This window comes from Rousettus aegyptiacus, unplaced genomic scaffold (assembly GCF_014176215.1).
Source record: "Rousettus aegyptiacus isolate mRouAeg1 unplaced genomic scaffold, mRouAeg1.p scaffold_m13_p_6, whole genome shotgun sequence".
NCBI classification, from domain to species: domain Eukaryota; kingdom Metazoa; phylum Chordata; class Mammalia; order Chiroptera; family Pteropodidae; genus Rousettus; species Rousettus aegyptiacus.
The window spans coordinates 29,028,912-29,052,502 of NW_023416309.1; the positions used below are offsets into that span (position 1 = coordinate 29,028,912).

The following is a 23,591-nucleotide window of genomic DNA, read 5'->3' on the forward strand; positions in this document are numbered from 1 at the left end:
TTATGCAGAAGAATGTTTTGATAAAGATAAAATCCTTAGACTGATATAGATTCCTTTTCTAAGTATTCATACAGCATTTTATATTTCCCCTTATTAAATAAAACCATCATCAACAATTGCTGCATTTATTAAATTTTAAATTTCTCAAGAGGAGAGAACATAACTTCTGTTTTATATTCTCTTTGCCGAGTGTATGGCTGGTATATTTGAATGAAAAAAAAAATGTTGATTAATTCTTCACAATGATGCCCTGTCCTTTGAACATGGAAATGGCAGACCAAGCCGTTACTAGATTGATATGTGCTTTGTACATTGAAAGATAAGTACCTTGCCCCCTCACTTTCCTGTCTTGCCCTCTTTAGATTCAACTGCACAAACTTTTAAGGTACCTAATTAACCAAGGGGGTGTAATCTGTAGCCATAAAGTAAATTTAACTATTGAATGCACACAATAGAAACTATCTTTAAAAAGTAAATTGAAATATAATGATTAGGACAACTGAATTGGGAGAATTGGGAAGGATATATTATCAATATATTAGTTTCTGAACTATTTTTTTACTAGCATCACATTAAGAAATGCATTTTTCATCATACCTATTCCTTGCACACATATGCACACACACAGGCACATATGGAAAACACTCATAAATCAATACTGCTACATACAATGCACTCTGAAATAATAAAAATTCTGGTCATAATTCACTGCACGAACTTCATGACCCCCAAGTGGTTTGTAACCTAGTTTGAAAAATGCTCCAAAGACTTCTTTTAAATAATCTCAGTGATCTCCTATTTTAACTTAGTATTTATTCTCCTTGGGATCTTTTTAACAATCCTGGATCCTATGTATTCTCTTTCCTTGAAAATGTCCTTCTTTTGCAGAGAAATTTCAACATTTCTGCATTTCTAATGTCTACTTTCTGCATCTTAGGATGCAGAGATGACACCACTTTGGACTGACATGGTTCTGTCTAATTGTTTCTGGCTATTTCTTCAATCAGAGCAAAGTCAAATTGACCAGTGTTTGGCTCTTGGAAGCACTTGGGAAAGAGTAATCATGTCAATTGGGAACAGGATGACAATATAGCATTGTGTTAGCAGAATCTACTGTTTGTGATTACCACAAAGGTGGAATTTAAAGAATGCCATGCCCTTTATTTACAAAAGTTAATGAAACCATGTCGACAGAACTTGTAATGTAAAAATGTTGATATTTGGAGAGACTGTCAAATTTGTAACTTCTAGCTCTCAAAGGCACCTCTATTTTTGCCTGCAGCATATTCATTCTCTTTTGTAGTGCATTCAATTTCACAACAGAATTGTATTATATTACCAATGTAATATCAGTCCTCTATTATAGATGTTTGTTTTACCTAAAATCCGTTTTTCTGTTATCTTAATACAATTCCATGTTTTACTGTTATAACCCAAAGGCCTATATGAATAGAAAGAAAATTCATTGTATTTTACACAAAGTAATTACATTTGAGACAATTATAGTGACTTAGCATCTAATGTGAAAAATGTCAGTCAAAAACCTATAGAACAAACTGAGACTATTTTCCTAGCTTCATCAAAGCAACCAATTCCAATATCTTAAAACAGCAAAGTGTTAGTTAGCTTCCTGATGAGCTAGAGTCTCCCAATGAATTCTCCCATGATGCTGAAAATTCTGGGGCTCTGAAAAAGTAAATATGAATTAAAAAAAATCATGAGTATCAAAATCCTAAAGATTTTAATTGAATTTTTGGAAAAATTATTTTGTATAATTTCGTTGTAGTTTAGCATTTGAATTCATCAAATTTTGGGAAACCATGTCCTTCTGTAGCTTAAAGTCTATTCTTATGCCAATTATGATACTTTTACTATACTTTTCTTCTGGAAGTGAAACTGTCAGAAAGTAAGGCTCATTTTCACCATTTGACAAAATTCTGTATATAAATTTAGTATTATATATATTTAATACCTGAATATAATTTTAGTGTTCCTCTGACTCTAACAATTTTTTTTTGTCTTCTATTTATATCAGTGATTCTCAATCAGGGGTGATTTTGTCTCCCTCCTGCACCCAGCAAATATTTGGCAATGTCTAAAGATATTTTAGATTGTCATGACTCGGTTGGGGAGATATATGCTACTGGCATCTAATGGGAAATATTTATTTTATCTCCATCCCAAGAGCCTAGCACCTTGCTCCTAAAACCCGTGGAATCTCTGGAGTGATATCTGTGTCTTCAGTATGCTAATGAGTCAGCTTAGATAACTTCAGTATGGGGGCTGGTCATCAGGGAAAGCAAGGCATGATTAAAGGGTTAGAACTTTTAATCCCACCCTCCAACCTCTGGAGGTGGGTGAGTGGTTGGAGGTTGAATTCAATCACTAATGGCCAATGATTTCATCAATTCTGACTACATAATGAAATCTCCGAAGAAACCTGTAAACAGTGGGTTTAGAAGAACTTTGAAGTTGGTGAATAGCGCAAGGTGCTGGAATGGAGAGGGCAGGGAGTTCCGTGCCCAAGCATTTATACCTTCCCTATACAGTTTTTCCATTTGAATATTCCTGAGTTGTGTCCTTTAGAATAAGTCACTAATGGTAAGTAAACTGTTTTAAAGCTTTCTGTGAGCCATTCAAATAAATTATAGAACCCAAAGAAGTAGTCATAGGAACCCCTGATTTATAACTGTTAGCTCTGAAGCAGAGGTGGCAAACTGGGACTTGTGACTGGTATCTGATGTAGGGGCAGTCACTTGGGACTGAACATTTAACCTGTGGAGTCTGCACTAACTCCAGGTAGTTATTGTCATAATTGAATTGAATTGCAGGGCATTCAACTGACAGCTAGCGAGTTGGAGAACTGGTTGCTGGTGTTGAAAATCCCCACTCATTTGGTATCAGAAGTGCTGTGAGTAAACAGCTCAGAATTGGGTAGTGGCCAGTGATGCTACTAAGCGTTCTGTGATGCACAAGACAGCCCACCACAATTAAGAATTATGCGGCTCACAACATCCATGGTGATGAGGTTGAAAAACTTATTTGTATGTATGGCTGTATAATAGTCTTATGAAAATAGAAAAAACTTAAGGCTTACAAAACAAGCTTATCAATAAATTGATTTAGATGCAATGTTTATAAAACTATTAAAATTATAAGGTGGGGACTCTAGTTAAACACTGACGTGACTGGAAGGACATTCAGCACATATAAATTAAAAAATGTAGCATGGTACTTAACAATAGCAGCCTAATTCTTAAAAAGTTACAGTAATGATAGCATCAGAAATTACTTATAAAATCATTGGTTGAACCATGTAAAATTGCCATTCTAGTAGGCTAAAAATGGTCCAATATTGATAGTTTCATATGGTCAAGTGTAATAAAATGAATTTCTTATTCACTATTTATTTTTTATTTACTTGAATAGTAATATCATTAAAAAGCAAAATATTAACAAAATGGGTACATTATAGGTACATTTAAATAATTATGTAGAGAAAAGGGAAATTACATAAAGCAGATAGTATGCTTTCTTTTGGTCATACTAAAGAATGAAGAAGATATTTCTGCTTTTGAACAATATCTAGTTGTTGAGAATATGTTATGATTTTTAGAAGAAAAATATTTTTACCTGACTTTTATGATTTCTTAGTGTGGCTCATTAGTTTAATAAATAGTTGAAAAATATAAGCTAGAAAAACACACCCTGTATAATGCAACTGTTATATCTTTTTGTTTCTAAAAAATGAAGTATGGAAAATCACATATTTGGAAGTAATTAAATGTTTCTTCTGTACTCCTATTCCTTGCACTTCCTACTTACACCCCTATAGACATTAGCATGTGAAATTATTGTTCTGATCACTCGTTTCAGTGCACCAGAGAATATTAATGTATGTCAATAGCTTTCCAAAGTAGGGAGCTTATCTACTCTCCCAGTTTATGATGTCACTCAAAAAAAATCACGATCTGTCTTTTGGTCTGTTTATAAAGGTGTAATCTTGTCTATGGCTTTTATTTTTTTAATTTCAAGGCAACTTTTTGGAGTGCATTTGAAATAAAGAATTGTTATTCAGTCTAAAGCATATTCTTTATCATTAATTTAATTGTTCAAATAATATAATAAAATTACGAGGCTTAGAAGGAAAAACCATGAACCCACTCAGAGGAGTGTTCAAAATTAATCTGTTTCTAGAATGGTAAGCAAGGCACCTTGCTTAATTTTGGAGAACAGCTCCTTAAACAAAATTATTTTTAGTACAATTTATGTTGTACTTGATTCTGATATTTTAATAAACCAATTTTACTAACATAATAAGCACACCAATTTTGAAAAATATCAGGGTCATTTTTTAAGGAAAAACTTAGAAAAACTGATGGTGTATGACTTATAGACCTGAAGAGTCATATTTTCCAAGTCTTTAAACTGAAAGTGGTCTTAAATTCATCATTTAGGAAGTTGCTTTTTCCCCTTTTCAAGGCTATTAGAATTATTACTATTCAATGTGATCAATCTCTAACTTATCTAGGTTGTCTAAAATATTTGAACAGTTTTTGAATAGTAGAATAATAGCTTCTTTAAAATATATATCCTTACACATTTGAAATACAGAAAATCAGCTGGTTGCTTTAAGTAATTAATAATTTATAAACTTGACTGTTTTCAATTTATGCATTGGAAGAAGCTGATGTGATACACACAAATGGCTGTAACAACCATGCTTCACTTCTATGAGATCTCATTCATCTTCCTCAAATAACAATTTAAAGATGTAAATTAACATGGCATATTATTTATTGTATCAAACAATTTATGCTGCTATTTTAATTCATTATTTAAAAGTAATTTCTTTCTAAAAGGATTCATGAGGGAAATATTGGTATAACATTTTCAGTTTCAAGGTTACTATATAATTTTCTAATGGCTTTTTATTTAATGATAGCCTGGCTTATTATCATATCTAAATGTCACATTGGCAAAAGAAAATTGTATGTATAATGAGGAAAATGAAAATTGTTCTGTTTCTAAAGGTTAATTTAACTATGAGTTATCAAAATGTACTTCAAGAAAAACTGCATAATTTTTTATTTAAATATTTTTAATAAAGTAAGCACTAACAGCAATACTTTCAGATTCTAAGAGGAAAGAAACACAACTTAGTTACTACTGTTAAAATATAGATCCACAAATAATTCCATGATCCTTTAGAGTCTATTTTCTATTGGTAAATACAAAAGTGTCTTCATTATAAATTTAGAAAACGGCATAGGTGAAAATATTGTTGTATAAAAAGAAGTTATGCTTCTAAAAGAATGGCTTGTTAACTTTCACATTCTAAGCATTTAACCTAGAAAGGATTTCAAGATTATCAGTTTTATAGATTAGGAAATATGTTTAGAGATGGTAGGCTTTAGACCTTGTGCTGAAGGTCACATGGAAAAGATAGTGTCAGTGCTGTGACTAAGGACTCCCAACCCCAAGGCATTATTTTCCTTGCTATGTGAACGTGGCCTTACCAGGGGATCCTCTTGTAGCACAGAGCGTTAACCTTGCTTGCTCTCACTAGGTTCAACAGTTTTCTTTCCAGAATGGCCCAACCATTCTGGAAAGAAATGGGTAAAATGAGATTAGATATGCTATATGCTATTAGGATATATTATATGCTGTCTTTACTCCAGTGAGAGAGATTACATTCACTAAAGAAGGTATTTTAATTAAATATTATTTTTCAATTAAAACTGCTGAGAACACAAAGGGATTACTACTGATATTACTAGATATTATTTTCTGCTTTTAAAAAAGTATCGTATCACAACAGGCATTGGGTTGCTCTCTTTTCTATGAAAGTTTGGGCCTCTAGAAAGGCTGACCTAATTAGCATATGGGACCAAATTAACCACAGGATTTAAAGAGCTCTTGATGTTTTGAAAGTAATTTCCATTTGTTATCTAACGTGGAAAGTAATCGTCCTTCTTTTCAGAAGAAGGAAACAGAGTCAGGAATCAAATGGCTTGTCTGCAACCACCAAGCAAGTGATCAACACTAGAATTTTCAATTATCTTTAGTCCTTTTCTCTGTCGATTAGAAAAGGTAGTAAGCGAGGACATACTGGGAGTCATCTTTATAAAGTCTTGTTACCTAAGGAGTCTTAAAGATAAGCACTACAGAGAAGGAATTAGCAAATGGTCTTTGAGAGTTTTTAAATTTTTAATAGAACAGAAAAAAAAAAATGCTCCTACCCAAAGCCAAGTAGTTTTACCATGAAAATCATTTTTTTCAAAAAAGCCACCAAAGTGGTCTCACCACACCGGAAAGAGAATTTTACTTTGATGCTCTCTGTAGTCACAAATCACAATGAAGTATTAATCTGTTAGCAATTGGTGCCCTTAGAAATTGTTCTATACCTCTTCCTAGCTTTATTACATGTATCAGAATTTGAAAAAGCAAATAGCTCTTGCATAACTGGACGCCAACTTATTAGTTTGGGGCCAATTATTGCAAATTTTTCAAGTCTCCTATGCTTTGCTCTGCAATCAAATGGAAAACAATTGTTATTGCCCAGGGAATGGGACTGCCTTCTGACTCCTCAACTCTAGAAGGGATCAGCAAGTTCTAATTTGAGGGCTATTTTATAATGCCATTCTCAGTATTCTTTCCATTTAATTGGCATATAATATAGTTCCTATTTTAGAACATTATACTGCTCACTTGAATTCTTTCCATAGGGGGAAAAAGAATTTTCCAGGCTCATTTCCCCAAGAATTGCTTCAATCAAGAACAACTTGGTTTAAGTAAATTGTTGATAAAATTGTGGGAATACTAAGACCTTTACTCTAAAATATCTGGCAGAAAAACACCAATAAGATAGGTCAAAATTTCAAAGTCAGGGTATTCAAAAGAGCAATTTCGTGTGTAGTTGATAGTGCATTGAAAACATTGTATTTTAGATGCTAGACAACCCTGGGGCATTTGAGATGTTACCAAACAATACAGATTTCTGTTCTGATTTGCATAGCCTCATGTATTTTTGAGATGCATTTAATGAGTGAATTTTCAAAGGCTTGAACAACATTGGCAGTTCCCTCTGAGTGCCAAAGAGCACAGAGCAGTTGTCCCATGACAAGCAGAGTGAGCAATGAAAGAGTTGCCTCTGCTAATAAAATGTAATGAGAGAACATCTTTAATGTTGTCACATTATGTCAAACAACAAGGCTCACACCAAAAGTAATCCTGAAAACATCAAATAGACTGAAAGGGTCCTTTGCAAATGAACTTGTAAACAGAAATGGAGATTTAAGTCAATGAGAACTAATTATGGAAAAAGTATTACAATTTTTACTTGGACTATACCGAAAGACTGGAAGAGTGGTCCATATACAAGCAATGTTCTCCAACGTTTGTGTAGGGAAAAGTGTTTATGGAACTTCATTGTTTAGCAGCAATAAGTCACAGTCAACCCTGGTGTTTCTAATGTTTTCGTGTATCATTCTTTTGTCATGCACTGATGATATGGCCCCACTTTCCATACTGGCCTTATTTCTGGCTATGTACTATAGTTTTATCTTTCTTCCTTACTTTTAATTTTTCTTTCAATATTATGTGACTTGATTATGAAGGTCCTTTTTTGAGGTGATGAGGTAGAGAATAAGTAAATATGGTGACGCATAGTGAGAAGAGTGTATAGGAAAAAATGGTGATTTCAAGGTGGGTCTTTAAGTCTTTGGCCTTAGTGTCCCTCATTTATTTTTGTGCCCAGAGGGAGGCTCATGTTATCTCTGAAGGAAATGAGCTTATGTGCAAATTTATGCTGTTAGGAAAAAATTTGATTTCTCTTAGGAAAGTTTTTAATTCTTTAGAACAATATTTAAACCTCAAGGAATATTACCTAACGTAAGATAGAAAAGCCAAAATCTTAACTAAGAAATCACATTACAAAGTGGCATAACCTTGCCTGTAGAGATAGATGATTTGACTTTGCCTTCAAAGAGATCTGCCTTTGCCTATGAAAATTAAAAAGACCTGAGACTCACTTGCCTAGTCTCAAACTCTCCTAGTCTTATACTCTCTCCTTCCCTCGATATTGAAGATCCATAATCTTCCATTTGCATTTTTGAGTATTTTTCTTGAAATTTCTTATAACATTGACTCTTATTTCTTCAAATTAGATTCATTTTTAGTCCATGTTAGGGGACTCAAGGCCTATCACTCCATCCTAAAAGGAAAATGAACCAGTGGTTTAATAAATCCAATTGGCATCCATTAACACACTAGCACTCTCAATAACACACAATATCATTGCTTTCTTCCCTATTCCTGAAATGGACAGTTTTTGTCTTCTGTGATGTATCTGGGTTTTCTTCTACCTATTCTCTCTCCGTGTGTGTGTGTGTGTGTCTGTGTGTGTGTGTGTGTGTGTGTGTGTGTGTATACACGCATGTGAGAGAGAGAGAGAGAGGGAGAGAGAGAGAGGGAGGGAGGGAGGGAAGGAGGGAGGGGAGAGAGGAGAGAGAGAGAGAGAGATTCTTTTCCTATTCGATTTTTAAAATTCTTCAAGAATCAATCCTCAGTGCTGTGTTCCTCTCATTCTCTACTTTCTGTCTCATCCACATCTTTAACCACCATCTATCATCTAAATTCTCATTATTCCCAAATGAATACCAACCTCTTCTGTGAAATCCAGACCTGCCTAACCCTGTCTCAAAGGCACTTCTTATTTAACCTGAGCAAAAATCAATTCATGACCACCCCACTTTTAAAAATTGTCAACCATACAATCTCTATTTTAGTGAAAGCCTTCACCTCCCTCTGATTTCCAGACCCTAAATCTTTGCATCATCCTTGGCCTTTCTGTCCTTCATCATCAATATCTTTTTCCTTTAGAATACCTGTTACTTTGCCATCTATTTCTTAAATCCTTTTCTCTACTCACACTACCTTCATTCTAGTCTGGTCTATCATCAGGTTTTAACTGGTGGTTCTCCCTGTTTTCACTTTCCACTCCTCCAATCACAGAGGAAAGAGTGCTGAATTATAATATAAACCATCTCATTTGCTAGCTTACGAGTCTCAAGAGATTTTCCTAAGCCCTTAACATTTATTTGATCTCTGTCTTTTACATTCTAGGTCCCAGCCATGTTCGTGTTTCGGTTCCTTGTAGAAACCTTGGGAGCTTTATACATACTGTCTCTGTTTAGAATGCTCTCCGCACTTCCTTGCCCAGCTAATACCAACTAATTCTTGCCTAGCTAGTACTGGCTAATTGTTCAAAATTCAGCTTAAATCTAGTTAGCCTTCCTAGAATGACTAATGTGTGCCTCTTTCCTTCTGTACCATATGCAGCATGAAGGCAAAGGGCACTCCTATTTTTAACTCCATTATATGTAGCATTTTGTAGGCACACAGAAAATATTTGTTGGATAAATGAATACATAAACAAAACGAATGAACATGGGTAAGGCTGGTACATGAGGAGCTACAGAGTCACTGTGGGGAGGCTTTGAATCGATACAACAAGTGATGTTGGTAATTTAAAAATATGACTGCATTCATTTGGAGGTCTACATTGATTTTGCCATGAGAAAAAGTTCCTCATGGAGAATAATACTGAGAACCACCAACTTTGGTCATAAATAAATACACTGACAAATCTATATTAATGTAGCTGTCAGAGCTGCTCAACTAGAGGGCTTAGATATGGGTCCCTTCAAGAATATTCTGTACCCATTTTCTATGAGTGTTATGACATAAAATAGTTTGAAAGTGCTTTTAGATGGAACCAATTTGAAGGGACTTTTTGTTGTTTTGTGCTCTTTTTTCTCTTTCTCTTTAAGGAAGTGATTGAGATCTTTAAAAACACAATGAATCAAATCAACAAGGCTACAACATGAACCAGTCTAAAATACTAGATGTCCATTCATTGTGTTATCAAGCCACCACCAAAATGACATTAATGAAGTGTTACATTATTACATAACAATATTCTAGATGTTTATAATATTATAGATGCTAAATAGAAAAATGCCGATACGAAGTTTAAATGTGCTATAATTTTAAAACACAAAGATAGTTAATAGCAGTTGCTCTTGATTAGTTTAGACTGATTATTTTTCTATATTATTTTTTTCAATATATTATGTGTATTGAAGTAAAAATACACATTTTAATAAAAATAGACATTATAAACAAAACATTGACTATTGTTTTGTTTTCCCCCTCTGTATGACCATAATCTGAGAATATAGCTGTGGCATATGGAAATCACCTTATTAGAAAGCGACTTTCAGATAAACGATTTTTATGATTAAGTATAATTAACTAAGCTGAAGTAAATAAATATATATATGCTTATTCAGAGAAAGAGCTGTTTTGCTTATAACTGCAGAGTAAGTATTCAGCAATTAAGACATCAGTGATCAGAATCCCTCTTCTGGCTACCTAGCCCCCAAAACTGAAAACACTTACTCATAAAGATATATGTACCCCTATGTTTATTTCAGCATTATTCACAGTATCCAGAGAATATAAATAACCTACGTGTCCTTTGACCAATAATGGATAAAGATGTGGTACATATATACAATAGAATACTTCTCAACAACTAAAAAACGATGCCATTTGCAACAACATGAATGAATCTTAAGATTATCATGCTAAGCAAAGTCAGACAGATAAACTTGAGAACTACGCGATTTTACTTATATGTGGGATATAAAATAGAAACCAACAAACAAGCAAAACAAACAAACTCACAGACAACAATATAGGAGTTACCAGAGGGCAAGGGGGGTGTGGGGAGAATGAAGAGGATAAAGGGATTCAAATATATTGTGACAGAAGGAGTTTAACTTTGGATTGTGAACACGCAATAAAATGTACAGATGACATATTGTACAATTTTACACCTGAAACTTATATAATGCTATTCACAAATTTTACCTCAATACTTTTAATAAAAAAATATTATATTTAAGAAATAGTTTGCATTTATATATCAGGAATACTTGTAGTGAAGTAAAACATTTACATTTTCTATTTGATAATTCTGGATGGTTACGTTTTTATAAGACGAGGTGTAAATATCAAGATCTCTCTACCCAGTGATATAACACAATAAGATCATAACATTCCTAGAACTGAATAGTAAAAGTAATCATTGAGTTACACATCAGTCCTCCCACTATACTACAAAACCCTTAATATTTGAAAATAGTTTTCTATTTCATATGTACATTAAAAAGCATAATGCCTCACTCATCATAAGTAAATTTCTAAATGTTTACTAAATAAATGAGTACATATTCTTAAAGGAAAATAATGTGTACCTTTCATCAGAATATGCTACTTTCTGCTCTAAATAAGGTATAATGATCCTTAGCTGTGATCGGATGTTGTCTCTTCTAATGTTTTATAATTATAACTTCAGGTTTAAGAAGAGAAGCCCTAAGTCGATAATTAGCAGCAATCAAGAGAAGCTTAAACATGCCATAAAGGTAGATTCTGTCAAGAATAATTTTCTTTGTAGGAAATATATTTGAGGGCACAAATTCTGCAGTAGAGGCATTTCAAGAGCCATTTCACTGGGACAGTTCTCTCAAGTCAGTCTCCCTGGACCAGATACTGGATCCAAATCCTTGGGATGATTTTTCTGAAAGGGATGGTCTGTACACTTTGTGGAATCATTCTGCCATTGAAGCCAGATTATGCTAACAGCTTAATTGTTTCTCATAATAGAGTTTCTAAATGTCTCAACGAAATCGATCTTTATAGTCAGTGCTACTTTTTTTCCTTTTTACCCAAATAGGCATAGTCAGTGAGACAATACCAACAAAAATTTTACATGGATAAATAGTATCATTTTGGTTGGGTTTTAAGAAATACTAATCTTACCTTTAGTGAATTTTGCAAAATCAAGGGGACCTTGAAAAAAAATAAAGCTTACATAGAAGAGCTAAAGCAACATTACAGTTCTAAGTGGTATAGATTTTCTGATCTATATAGAAATTTAGAAGTATTAACAGAATTATACAGAGACTTTGGAGAAATTAAAGCCTTGTACTAATCCTTGCAATATTGGCAAACCTTATAAGTTCCTGAAATTCAAAGTGAAGTCACAATGTATTTAAGAGAAAGAAATTCAATAGAGAAAGACAACAATGCTAACTCAAATAGATGTTTAAACTTGTTAATTCAACTAAAAGGTTTACCCTGGGGAATAATTCACAATTTACCTTCTCTGAGAAATAGGATATCTAATTTAAAAAGATAATGTCGACTTTAGAAATACTTAGATTAATTATTAGAAAGCTCTAAAATGCTAACATTGTAAAAAAGCATAACAGTACCTTCTCTAGCATGTATGTATGTATTTATTTACATGGCTATTTTGAGGAATAAAGGTGATATTGTCAATCTCTCTAGAATTTGGATCAGTAATTTTAGACTTTTTTCCATCAAGTTATTTTCATTTTCTAAATAATTATTACTGTTAAGGAATCTGGGTTACACATTCATTTGGACTTAGTATTAATTGAACAGAAAAATTCAAACTAATTTCAATTTTTGAAATTTAAGAATAAAAATATAAGGGCTAATTTATAATCCTGTCTACTTTATGACTCAAACAGCAATATTTTAATCACTTTGATATCGTCATTTCATTGCCCTTCTTTGTTCTTTAATTATAATTAAACTTTTTAACTAAATGCTACTATTTTCATAAAAATAATATTTATAAATAGTATCAGGCTTGGTTTAATTTTATAATATGCTACCATAATGACAGTAGTTTCCTACATAAGATTAAAGAATTCTTGCACAGATAAAATATTTTTTACATAATAGATATGCAATCATTTTATCTGTAATTCAAACCATATATCAAATGCATTAGGTTATAGTTCCAATGATTACTTCTACCAACAATGTCATCCACTTTTATATTCCTCTATACTTCAGAAAGTATTTTTACATATTGCCATCAATTAAATCACAAAAATACTATTTTGAAGGTAAGATAATGAGATTGAGAGAGAGGTGTTAAGTCAAGGCCAAAGTCTCTTGGTTGAGAATGACAGGGTCAGGAGCAGAAATCCAGGCTTCCACCCCTTCCCTCAGGGTCATATTTTCATACTGACCTATTCTCTGTCAATGTGAAGAATTGTCACTACACTTATCCTCTAATTATCTGAATCTGAATTTCAGTGAATTTGTTTTCTTACCACCTTTCATTGAAATATGTAAAAGTAAACCCATAAATGCCCAGCATTCATGAGATAGACACAGTTATCCTTACAAATCTAATAGTACACTGAGACATATATAACTAGTTCACAACTGCTTTCCCATTGCTCATCAATTTTAAGCCTGTGATTGGCCTCAATGTTGGATAGAGGAAACAGGAGTTATACAAAAACTTTAATTAGTGAATCTAAGTTTAACAGGGAAATAGAAATAGATCAAAGAATACTTTAGTTTGAAAGACTTTGACTTTTTCTATTCCCAGACCAAATTTTTAATCTTCATAGATCCTCAAGGGAAATATACAAATATACAATATATGTATGTATATACGAATGTATGTGTGCATTTTGCTTTTAGGTTACTAGAAAACCAACCAATCAATTCTACCCCTGAAATATGTTTACTGATAAATTTTGTTGATTAAATCCTTCAAATATCCTTTATTATATCAAACATTAAATTATTTTTACTTGAACTACTTCATTGTGGAAAGGAGGATTATACAGATTAAAATTTTTAATAAGTAACCTAAAAATTTTGCAGAATAAGGCAATCTCAAATTACTTCAAATCTTTGTCAAAAAATTAAGCTTTGTTTTAAAGCAAATTATTTTAGTAGATAAATTTGTATTGTTATATAAAAATGATAATTAATGAGATATGTACTTTCTCATAGTATTCTGATAACTTAGTGTCATTAGTTCAATATAAAGCAATGACATAGCCACATGGGGAAATACTTCTGATCTGATTATTTTCCATACAATTTTACAGACAACTATTGAACACAACAACCATTCTATTAAGTATTTTCAGTGGGGGAAATAATGTCTTTACATTCAATTGTTTATATTGGGTTTTAAACTGATCATTTTTCTTGTTGAGGTAATTGTGCATACAAAAGTAAAGAAACTATGTAAAATTACTTTACATAGTTTGTTTCATTTTCCTCTTAAGTAATTAGTTTCTTCCCATCGGAGTGGTGAGCTTTGTTAAGTCCAACAAAATATTTGATCATATTTCTATTTAAAATCAATTTTTAAACCAAGATTAAGGCCAAAGGAAAAAATGTCACTTACTTTGCTTTAGCTTCTGCATCCTCATATGCTTTATTAGAAACATCATCCAATCCTCCAATCAAATGCTTGAAAGAGCTGTCATAGAAAAAAAAACACACACACACAATGAATAAGATAAATGCTCTACAGAGTTCTAAAAATGAAAGCCTAGTCAATGATGTATTGAAACAATCTACAAGGATCTAAATAAAAATGAATTTGAACACATAATCTAGACACATTATTAAGAAACATATCGGGCAATGATATAAACTCTATGAGAGCAGGAACTTCAATAATGTTCATTCTGCAGTTCCTGTCACTCAGAACCCTATCTGACAAAAGATGTTCAAAGAATTAGATGGAATAAAGTCTGTAGCACATTAACTGATACATATCACAAAGATAATGAGTTGATTATAATACTGAAATAACAAGATCTGCTATTTATTGAATACCTACTTATGCCAGGTACTATTCTTTTAATTCTCATGATCATATATTAATTCCAATATCAAACAAACTATAAAAGATAAGCATCATTGACTCTACTTAACAAAATAGTAAAATAATCTTCAAAGGCAAAATAAAGAAGAAAACATTTAATAGAAGAGAATTATAGAAAAATCAACTCCTTTTGAAGAAGTGAAGAAACTGACTTTAGCATAAACCAGAAAGAGTAATGTAACTACTTAAACCCAATTTATTCAATATCCTACAATGTATCTAGAACTGTGTTCAGACCTATTTTTTTATTGTGAAGTCTCAATTATTATATATCTGTAAAATATTATACAGTCAGGACAAAATAAACACACACACACGATCTTGAAAATTACAGAATACAACCAGATACAGTAACTCTTATGTATTCTCCATTACAAAAACTAATGAACCAGAATGAAGAAACAAAAAGAAAGTCTACTTTCAAAAGTTCAAGTGTTCCCATAATAATCGCAGCCCTCATTTACATAATTTTAATATGTCTGGCATTGTTCTACCTACTTTACATGTAGTAACAAATACTTAAGTAGTTATAATGATCTTATGTGTTATTGGTGTATCTATTTTATAGATGAGAATACTAAAAAATGAAAGGTTAGGAAACTGTCCTGAAGTCATACAGCCAAAATATGTGAAAACTGATGTGAAAGGAGGTGATCATTAAAAACTATATACTGCATCTTCTATCCAATTCTATGTCTTGAAGATAACTCTCACATCTCTAGCTTTATTTGAGATTTGTGTGAATTTTAAAGTACTGAAAGAAATAACATTTTTATATTAAACTATTATCTTAATGATGCAAATGGCTTTGTGTGTTTTTTCAAACAACAGAATATATACACTCAGGTCCTGAAGTTTAGTAGGATGCTTGCTGATTTAAATTTAAATGTTGCTTAATCACTTTCACAAAGTTTTTTCTTTTAACCTATAAAGAGAAACTTGACACTCTGCTTAAGGCTTGCTGTAGAGGGTGGAGGGAAAGGTGAAGGTGGTGGGGGAAGAGGTGGGAGTGATGGGATGAGGAAGTAGCTATTTTTCAGGTCCTTGGATAATGATCTCATCTGGGAGGACAGGGTAACTAATGCTGGGTGAAATACAACAGGTATAAACTTTTTAATGTATTGTATTCTATTTGCTAGTATTTATTTTTAGGATTTTTGCATCTGTATTCATCAGAGATAGTGGTCTGTAATTATCCTTTTACAGGTTTTAATATCAGGGTAATGTTGACCTCACAAAGTGAGTTAGGAAGCATTGCCTCTTCTTCAATTTTTGAAAGAGTTTGAGAAGGACAGGTATCCTCAACTTCTCTAGCTATTAGGAAAATGCAGATCAAAATCACAATGAGATACCACTTCACACCTATAAGAGTGGCTATCATCAACAAGACAAGAAATTGTTGGAGAGGGTGTGGGGGAAAAAGAACCCTCATACACTGCTGATGGGAATGTCGATCACTACAGCCATTATGGAAAACAGTATGGAAGTTCCTCAAAAAATTGAGAATAGAATTAACAGATGACCCAGCAATCTCTCTTCTGGATATCTATTCAAAAAATTTGAAAACATTTATCCATAAAGATATATGCACCTTTACATTCATTGCAGCATTATTTATGGTGGCCAAGACATGGAAATAGCTAGTGCCATTTGAGAGATGATTGGATAAAGGAGCTGTGGTACATATATACAATGGAATATTATTCATCCATAAGAAAAGATGAAATACTGCCATTTGAGACAATATGGATGGACATTGAAATAATCGTGCTAAGCATAATAAGTTAGAAAAGGTTGAGAACCATATGATTTCACTCATATGTGGGATATAAAACTGGAGGCAATAATGAACAAAACAAACAGGTAAAAACTCAGACACATACAACAGTTTAGTGGTTAGCAGAGGGAAGGGAGAGAGCGGGAAGGTAGACAGGGGTATAGGGTATCAAATATATGATGATGGAAGCAAATTTAACTTTGGGTGGTAAACACACATGCAATATCAGATGACATATTGAATTGTACACTTGATAGAATATTTGCCTATCCACCTAGATACATAAACACCAATACGAACACTCACATACATACATATACAGATGAAGAGGGTGTAGTAACTATGGATAAAAACACATATCTGTACTGTAAATTACAAATTAAATGTATGGAATTTCTATTAAAAAATATAGGACTATATTCTTGGCTTTGGAATTGGAAATACATGACATTTATAAAAAATCTTTATTTAGAAAGCAATCCTGGCCAAATAACTTTTTTTGAAACATGAAACAAGCACATCCTGCTAGTATTCTAAATCTCCTCAAACAATAAGTCGATCACTATACTTTACTAGCAATTTAAGAAAATGTGGAATTTTCAAGCAATATTACTATGTTCCAAATGACTGTCTCTGTCTGTGTATCCCGGCACTGATCAGTGAATAATTTAAGACATCTTGATAAGCATAATTGATGGCATTACAGAATTTCTTGCTCCTGGTGCAAGTATGAACTAATTAGTGTTTCATTTTTCCCTCTCGCAAATACTCTGTAGGAACACCTGCCATCTGTGTGGACTCTTATCAAACAGGCATTTGGAGAAGTATTACTATAAGTATTAGAGGCCTTTTAAAATATTTACTCAGGTCCTATGACATTTCTTGAATACTACAGGAGAAGACATTTGTTCTATTTGGAAAGGGATTATATTGAAATGTTTTGAAAACTTTAACAACTGAATGAACAGAAACTGTAAGATATTATTTATCAGTTATAACAAATATAGAAGACTACAGGAAAATAATCGAATTCTCTTTTTAAACAAAACATACTATTCATGAATGAGTTATATTGAAGCACTGTAAAATAAAGTACCAATTTCACATATACTCCAGACAGAATTTCAGAATAAATGAAGAGGGCATTAATGAGCAAAAGAGTTTAATACAGAAAATTTCAACAACAAGCCTTATTCCAAGCACCCTAAGTATGAGGCATTTTCTTATTACTTTTATTGGGGGTGTGAAATCCAATTTTAGCAAATCTTAACATAATTTTTTTAAAGAGGTGGGTAAAATATTATTAGCTGAGTACGGAAAGGTATGTAGAGAGCAAATGGAAAATCCCCTTTATGTTTAATACTGGTAGTTTAAACATACTTGTAAGAGAGGGGTAGAAGAGAAAGAAAAGAGGAAAAAAGGATGAGGGAAAAAAGAAGGATGAATGGAGAAGCAGGGGAGGAAAAGGGTCAGGAAGAAAGGAAAGAAGGACAGAAAGGAAGGAGGGAGGGTCAAGGCAGGAGAAATGATGACCCTTTCACATCAAAAATGTTATTTATAAAAATATGTATTAAAAATAACAGTTAAAAGGCTTTAAATATCATTCTAGGAAATTTTTGTGTTTTAGAATATAGTGACAGTAACTCAGCGGGTAATAATTTCAGTTACTAAAATGTTTTCATTATTAAGCCAAAACATCCTTCTGAAGGGAGCTGATTACTCAGTGGTATGTCTAAAAAGTGTATAATTTTGCTCTTCAGTTGTGATATGATGAGACTTCATCTAGAGACAAACAAGTAATTATTTATTAGAAAGGCAGTATAAATATCAGAAATTAGCATTATCATGCTGCTAAAACATAACAGCATTGATATTTCACTTTACAATTTAAGAAGCACTTTTTATATTTACATAGCATGTATGTGCTCAATAACATATATTGGTCGATTTAGTCCCCATGATTACCTGTCCTCTATTCCACAATATTGTTGAGGAATTTTATGTAAAATATTTTAAATAGAATCTTTGAAATTCAAAATAAGGTTTGAGAAAAATCTTAAAACATTTTTATAACAGTTTTTCCCTTGATTACATTCTTAAAAAGATGGCAATCTATTCTTAACAGTTAAAGATTACAAGTCGAAATGAGACAAGTAAAATCTGAAACCAGAAATTATTACAGATATTTCAATTGTGCTAAGTAAAATGTTTGTCAAGCATTATCTGAACTCTAGATAAAGCTCTTTTAATTTGACAAGCATATATGATTATAGGCCATTAGACTTCCTTAAACTGAATCTTGGCTAACTCTTTTAAAATATATTTATTAAAAGAAAATAGAAAGTTAATGTACAGAATTTGTTGGGACACTTGTTACCTAGCTAAATCCTAGATTTTAGACTTATACATTATTTTGGTATTTTTAATCAAGAAAATCTGTTTGTTCACTTGTGGCTTTAGGTAAAGGCTCTTGTGTTGGTTATTTTTGTTTGCTTGTTTTATTCGTAACCAGTACAGCTATAATTACTAGTAGTTTATACTATCAAGTACCAAATCAGAATATTTTTTTTTCCAGAGGGAAAATGAGCCCCAATTACAATAAAACCAACCAATATCCATATTCTTTCAATTATTTACCCATCCATTCGTCCAGACATACACATGTATTTATGCATTGCCTACTGTCTGTAAGGAATGATTCAAACTACTATGGATTATGCAAGGAGAATAAGATATACTCTTAAGAAATTCATAGCCTTATATTAGAGATAAAAAAAAATTATAATACAAGGTGGGAGGTGAACAATGGTTTGATGTTTTCCTGAAGGAAGGCTTTAGTGTCTACAAAAATTATATATGTTAGCAATTTCAGAGAAAGCAATGACACTTTTATGAGCAAGTGGTTTTCTTATTGGCGTTTTTCTTTTGGCACATATGTTTATATTTGCAAGAGAATATTAAACACGCCGAAATGTTAGACATTTGTTTGTCTCTCCCTTTCCTTTGTAACAATATTCCTGCATCATGGGGATCATTTATTATGAAAAACTGGTTTAAATAACACATAAACCATTTCTTGATTATAATGATATACTTTAAAAGAACCAAAATTTTAAAATAATGACCCTAATTGTCTTAGCGACCAAAGAAATCAAAAGTTAAGAATTGATTTCAGAAACTCTCACATTTTAACTGTTATTTTTTCAGGAACAAAAATCAGTAGAGTGTTAACCAAGTTTTCATGTCTAATATGTCTATACGGTTTGTCTTCTCAAGGGTAGAGACTTGTGGAGTTGACTAGGCTTATGATATTAGTCAAATCACATGGTCTAGTTTTGAATTTCTTATTTGTATTTTATCTGATACCAGTGCTAATGTATTCAAATTTTGGAAGGCACTAAAACACTCCAAGAAATAAAAAGATTACTTGCAATCTTACAGCCCAGGGATAAACATTAATATTTTGACTTATATTCTAGTAGAAATTTTGTAATGTTATTTCAAAGTTGGAATCATATTGTTTTAGTACTTATTTGACTTTAGGCTATGTTTGTGTTTATGTAATAATCAACTTAATGATTAAATGGAAAAAAATTCAGTGTTGGACATGCTTGATTATGTAGAAACATCCTATATGGATTAACTAAATTTCTCAATCTTATCTATTTGCTTATCTAATAGTTTTACTGTTGAATCATTTGTAATATTTCTGGTTTTATTTTTGACTCTTTTTTACTTTTAATCTTTAACTGTTAAGAATATGTTATATTTTAATAAAAATGTAATATGTTTTAAAACATGTATTTTGAGATTTTTTTCCCCAAACCATTTTCGATTTGTAAATATTTATCTTAAATAGTTAGACACAAGATTCTTATATATAATGCACCCTACCTAACCATGATTAAATTCAGGAATATTTTGTAGCTAGTGCTACACAAAATATAAACTGTTGCTGGTCTGTGAAGAAATTAAATAGAAAAGTTTATAAACTTTTACAGCAATTTGACATTGCTGAGATATCCAAGGGCAAGATCAGTGGACTCATATTTTTTAACAAGGTATAGACCTGTTATTGTCAAACTCTTGAGCTGAGAAACCTTTGGTACAAACTGTATATCAGTCATACACAGGAGGTTAATGTTAAATGTGATATTTTAAGATTGGTTTGCTAATTGTAAGACAAACTATATGAAATTCAGAATCTATTTCTCTTATTAAAAATAATTTAAATTCAGCATAACTTTATAGGATAAATGAAACTGGCTATAATTTAATGGATGATTAATAAATATAGAACATCACTTATTCCATTCAAGGTAAAAAAAAATAAAAAATGAGTATTCTGAGTATGTTGCAATAGTTTTAAAAATTATTATTTTTTTATTTATGACAAGACATCTCTTTGAGTGTGGTTTCTCAGAGATTAAACAAATCATAAAACAAGTTAGATACTCATTATTCCTTGCAAATAGCATTTTCATCAACCCAAACTAAATCAGAAAAGTTAACAGACAATAAATAAGTACATTTGACACAGTAATAATATTTACATATGCAATGTTTTTAAAAAGTGTACCTATTGCTGTTACAACAGAGAATTGCTAATTCACTCAAATTTTGCTTTTGTTATGACTGCAAAACAAGTGTAAAAGCCATTCTCTTTTTTTACTGCTTATACAAATACTTTCGGTGACAATATGATCAATTTTTGTAATTCTTTTCATGCAGTGTTATGTTTGTTCTGATGTTTATTGACATATAATTTTATGTATGTTCAATCTAATATTTTTAAAAGCAAGCATATATTTTTATGCCTTTCTTCATCTTATTTTCTAGTAATCTATTTGTATTTTATTTCATGAAAGCATTTATCTATGATAGATTGGAACTTAAAACTAGTCCTGAGCACAGATCCTTGGAGAAGCATTTCTAGACAGCTCACCTGTCTCCCACCCTCTCTTGTATATATGTCCCTCCCTTCCTGAATACCACTAGACATCCTGTGATTGCTTTTTCAGTGCACTTATCACAGAATTCTAAAACTGGTAAGTTTTTGGGTCAGTCTCCACTAGACGCTGAACTCTTTGATGTCCAGGTTTTACTGAGTATGCATTCCTAATGTTGGTGAAGTCTCTGCACAGAGGATACTGTCAATAAGTACTTATTGAATAAATTAATGGAGTAGCTATTTCATCAATTACTATAATACCTAATGGTATCCTTAGTCCTTGAATTTAATTATCCTATATTTAATATAGTTTTTTTCCAGAAATACAGAAATACATTAAATTCTGTATATATTTTTATTTAGAGGAAAGTTAAAAGAATAGATGGCATATTAGAGAATTTAGAGCTACAGATAGTATTAATATATGAACGAAACTGTAATATAAAATATTGATTAAAAAGTGTAGTTATATAAAGAATAGAGTATATGGCAGCATCACAGATAAAATTTATTTCATAAGTCAAATTCATCATCCTGTCTGTGTCTAAACACTCTACCTTACATGGATAATAAAGAAAATCAAAACAAACACATAATCTGAGCATCTGCTGGTTTACTTCAGGTAATGGAAAAAGAGGCCTGGGAATTGTGGGAGGTGGAAGGGCTTCCCCCTGGATAATGAAGTCTTTTCTCCAACAGGCCCACAGTCTCTACTTTATCCATCACGGCCTCTATGGTGGCACTAATATGGGAAGACTGGGGTCTCATAGCATTTATTAGCTTCTGCACAGTAAGGTTTTCTAGAAGAAAACATCTTTCTTATTCCTGCAAGAAGTTATTCTAGATCAGGAGTAAGCAAACTTCTGCCTATGTGCCAAATTTGGCCCATGCCTGTTTTTGTAAATAAAATTTATTGGAAAACGGCCACATTCACTCTTTTATATATCGTCTGTGGCTGCTTTTACAGATAACAGCAGAGTTGACTAGTTGTAACAGAGACAGTAGGGCCTGCAAAGATCAAAATATTTACTACCTGTCACTTTGCAGAAAATGGTTGCAGATGCCTATTCTAGATTGTTCTCTTCCTCTAGTCCTTCCACTCTTAGATATAATCCAGCACTAAATCCTGTAATTCTACCTACGATAATCGGAAATGAATCACCTTTTCTCTAATTACCCTTTAGTCCCAGCCACTTTCGGGAATTCTATAATTGCCTTTTCTTTTACTACCACTCTTGTCCTTACACAATAGACAAGTTAATCTATAAAAACATAAATGAAATCACATCACTCCTCTACAACCTCTCCAAATGATTTCTCCTACTTCACTCACTCTGAATTTAGAGTATATCATCAAGCTTACATCTGCCTCAGGGGACTTTGTCCTCTGTCTAGAACATTCTTTCCCTAACTTTTTACATGACTTTTTCTTAATGCCATTTAGGCTTCAGCTCAGCTGTGTTATTTATTAAACTAAAAAAAATTTGTTGGGGTGACTGGTTAATATTATACAGTGTACAATTCAATAATATGTAACCTGTATATTACACTGTGTGTTTGCCACCCAAAGTCAAATCTCCTTCTGTCGCTATGTACTTGACCTCTTTTCTACTTCCTCCCATCCCCCTTTTACTCTAGTAACCACCATAGTGTTGTCTGAGTCTATGAGGTTTTTGTCTTGTTCATTTGTTGCTTTCAGTTTAATATTCTCTATATGAGTGAAACCATATGGTTCTCAACTTTTTCTGACTTATTTCACTTAGCATGACATTCTCAAGATCCATCCATGTTGTCTCAAATGGCAGTATTTCATCTCTTCTCATGGCTGAGTAATATTCCATTGTATAATGTACATCTTCTTTATTCAATCATCTACGGAGGACACTTCATTTGTTTCCACATCTTGGCCACCTGAATAATGCTACGATGAACATCAGGGTACATATATTTGTATGAATAAATGTTTTCAAAATTTTTGTGTAGATATCCAGAAGAGGGATTGCTGGGTCATTATGGTAATTCTACTCTTAATTTTCTGGGAAAATGCCATACTATTT

The 23,591-nt window shown here is 32.2% G+C and overlaps 1 protein-coding gene across 4 annotated transcripts in view; it reads right to left on the reverse strand.

Annotated features, from left to right (window-relative positions):
- The window catches only part of PRKG1 (protein kinase cGMP-dependent 1), a 1,094,018-nt gene that overhangs the window by 92,516 nt on the left and 977,911 nt on the right, over positions 1-23,591 (reverse strand). For all 4 annotated transcript variants that reach the window (XM_016154345.2, XM_016154344.2, XM_036223586.1 and 1 more), the window contains one exon: positions 14,321-14,395. In XM_016154345.2, coding sequence (XP_016009831.1) covers positions 14,321-14,395 — 75 coding nt within the window. The remainder of the gene's footprint in view (positions 1-14,320; positions 14,396-23,591) is intronic.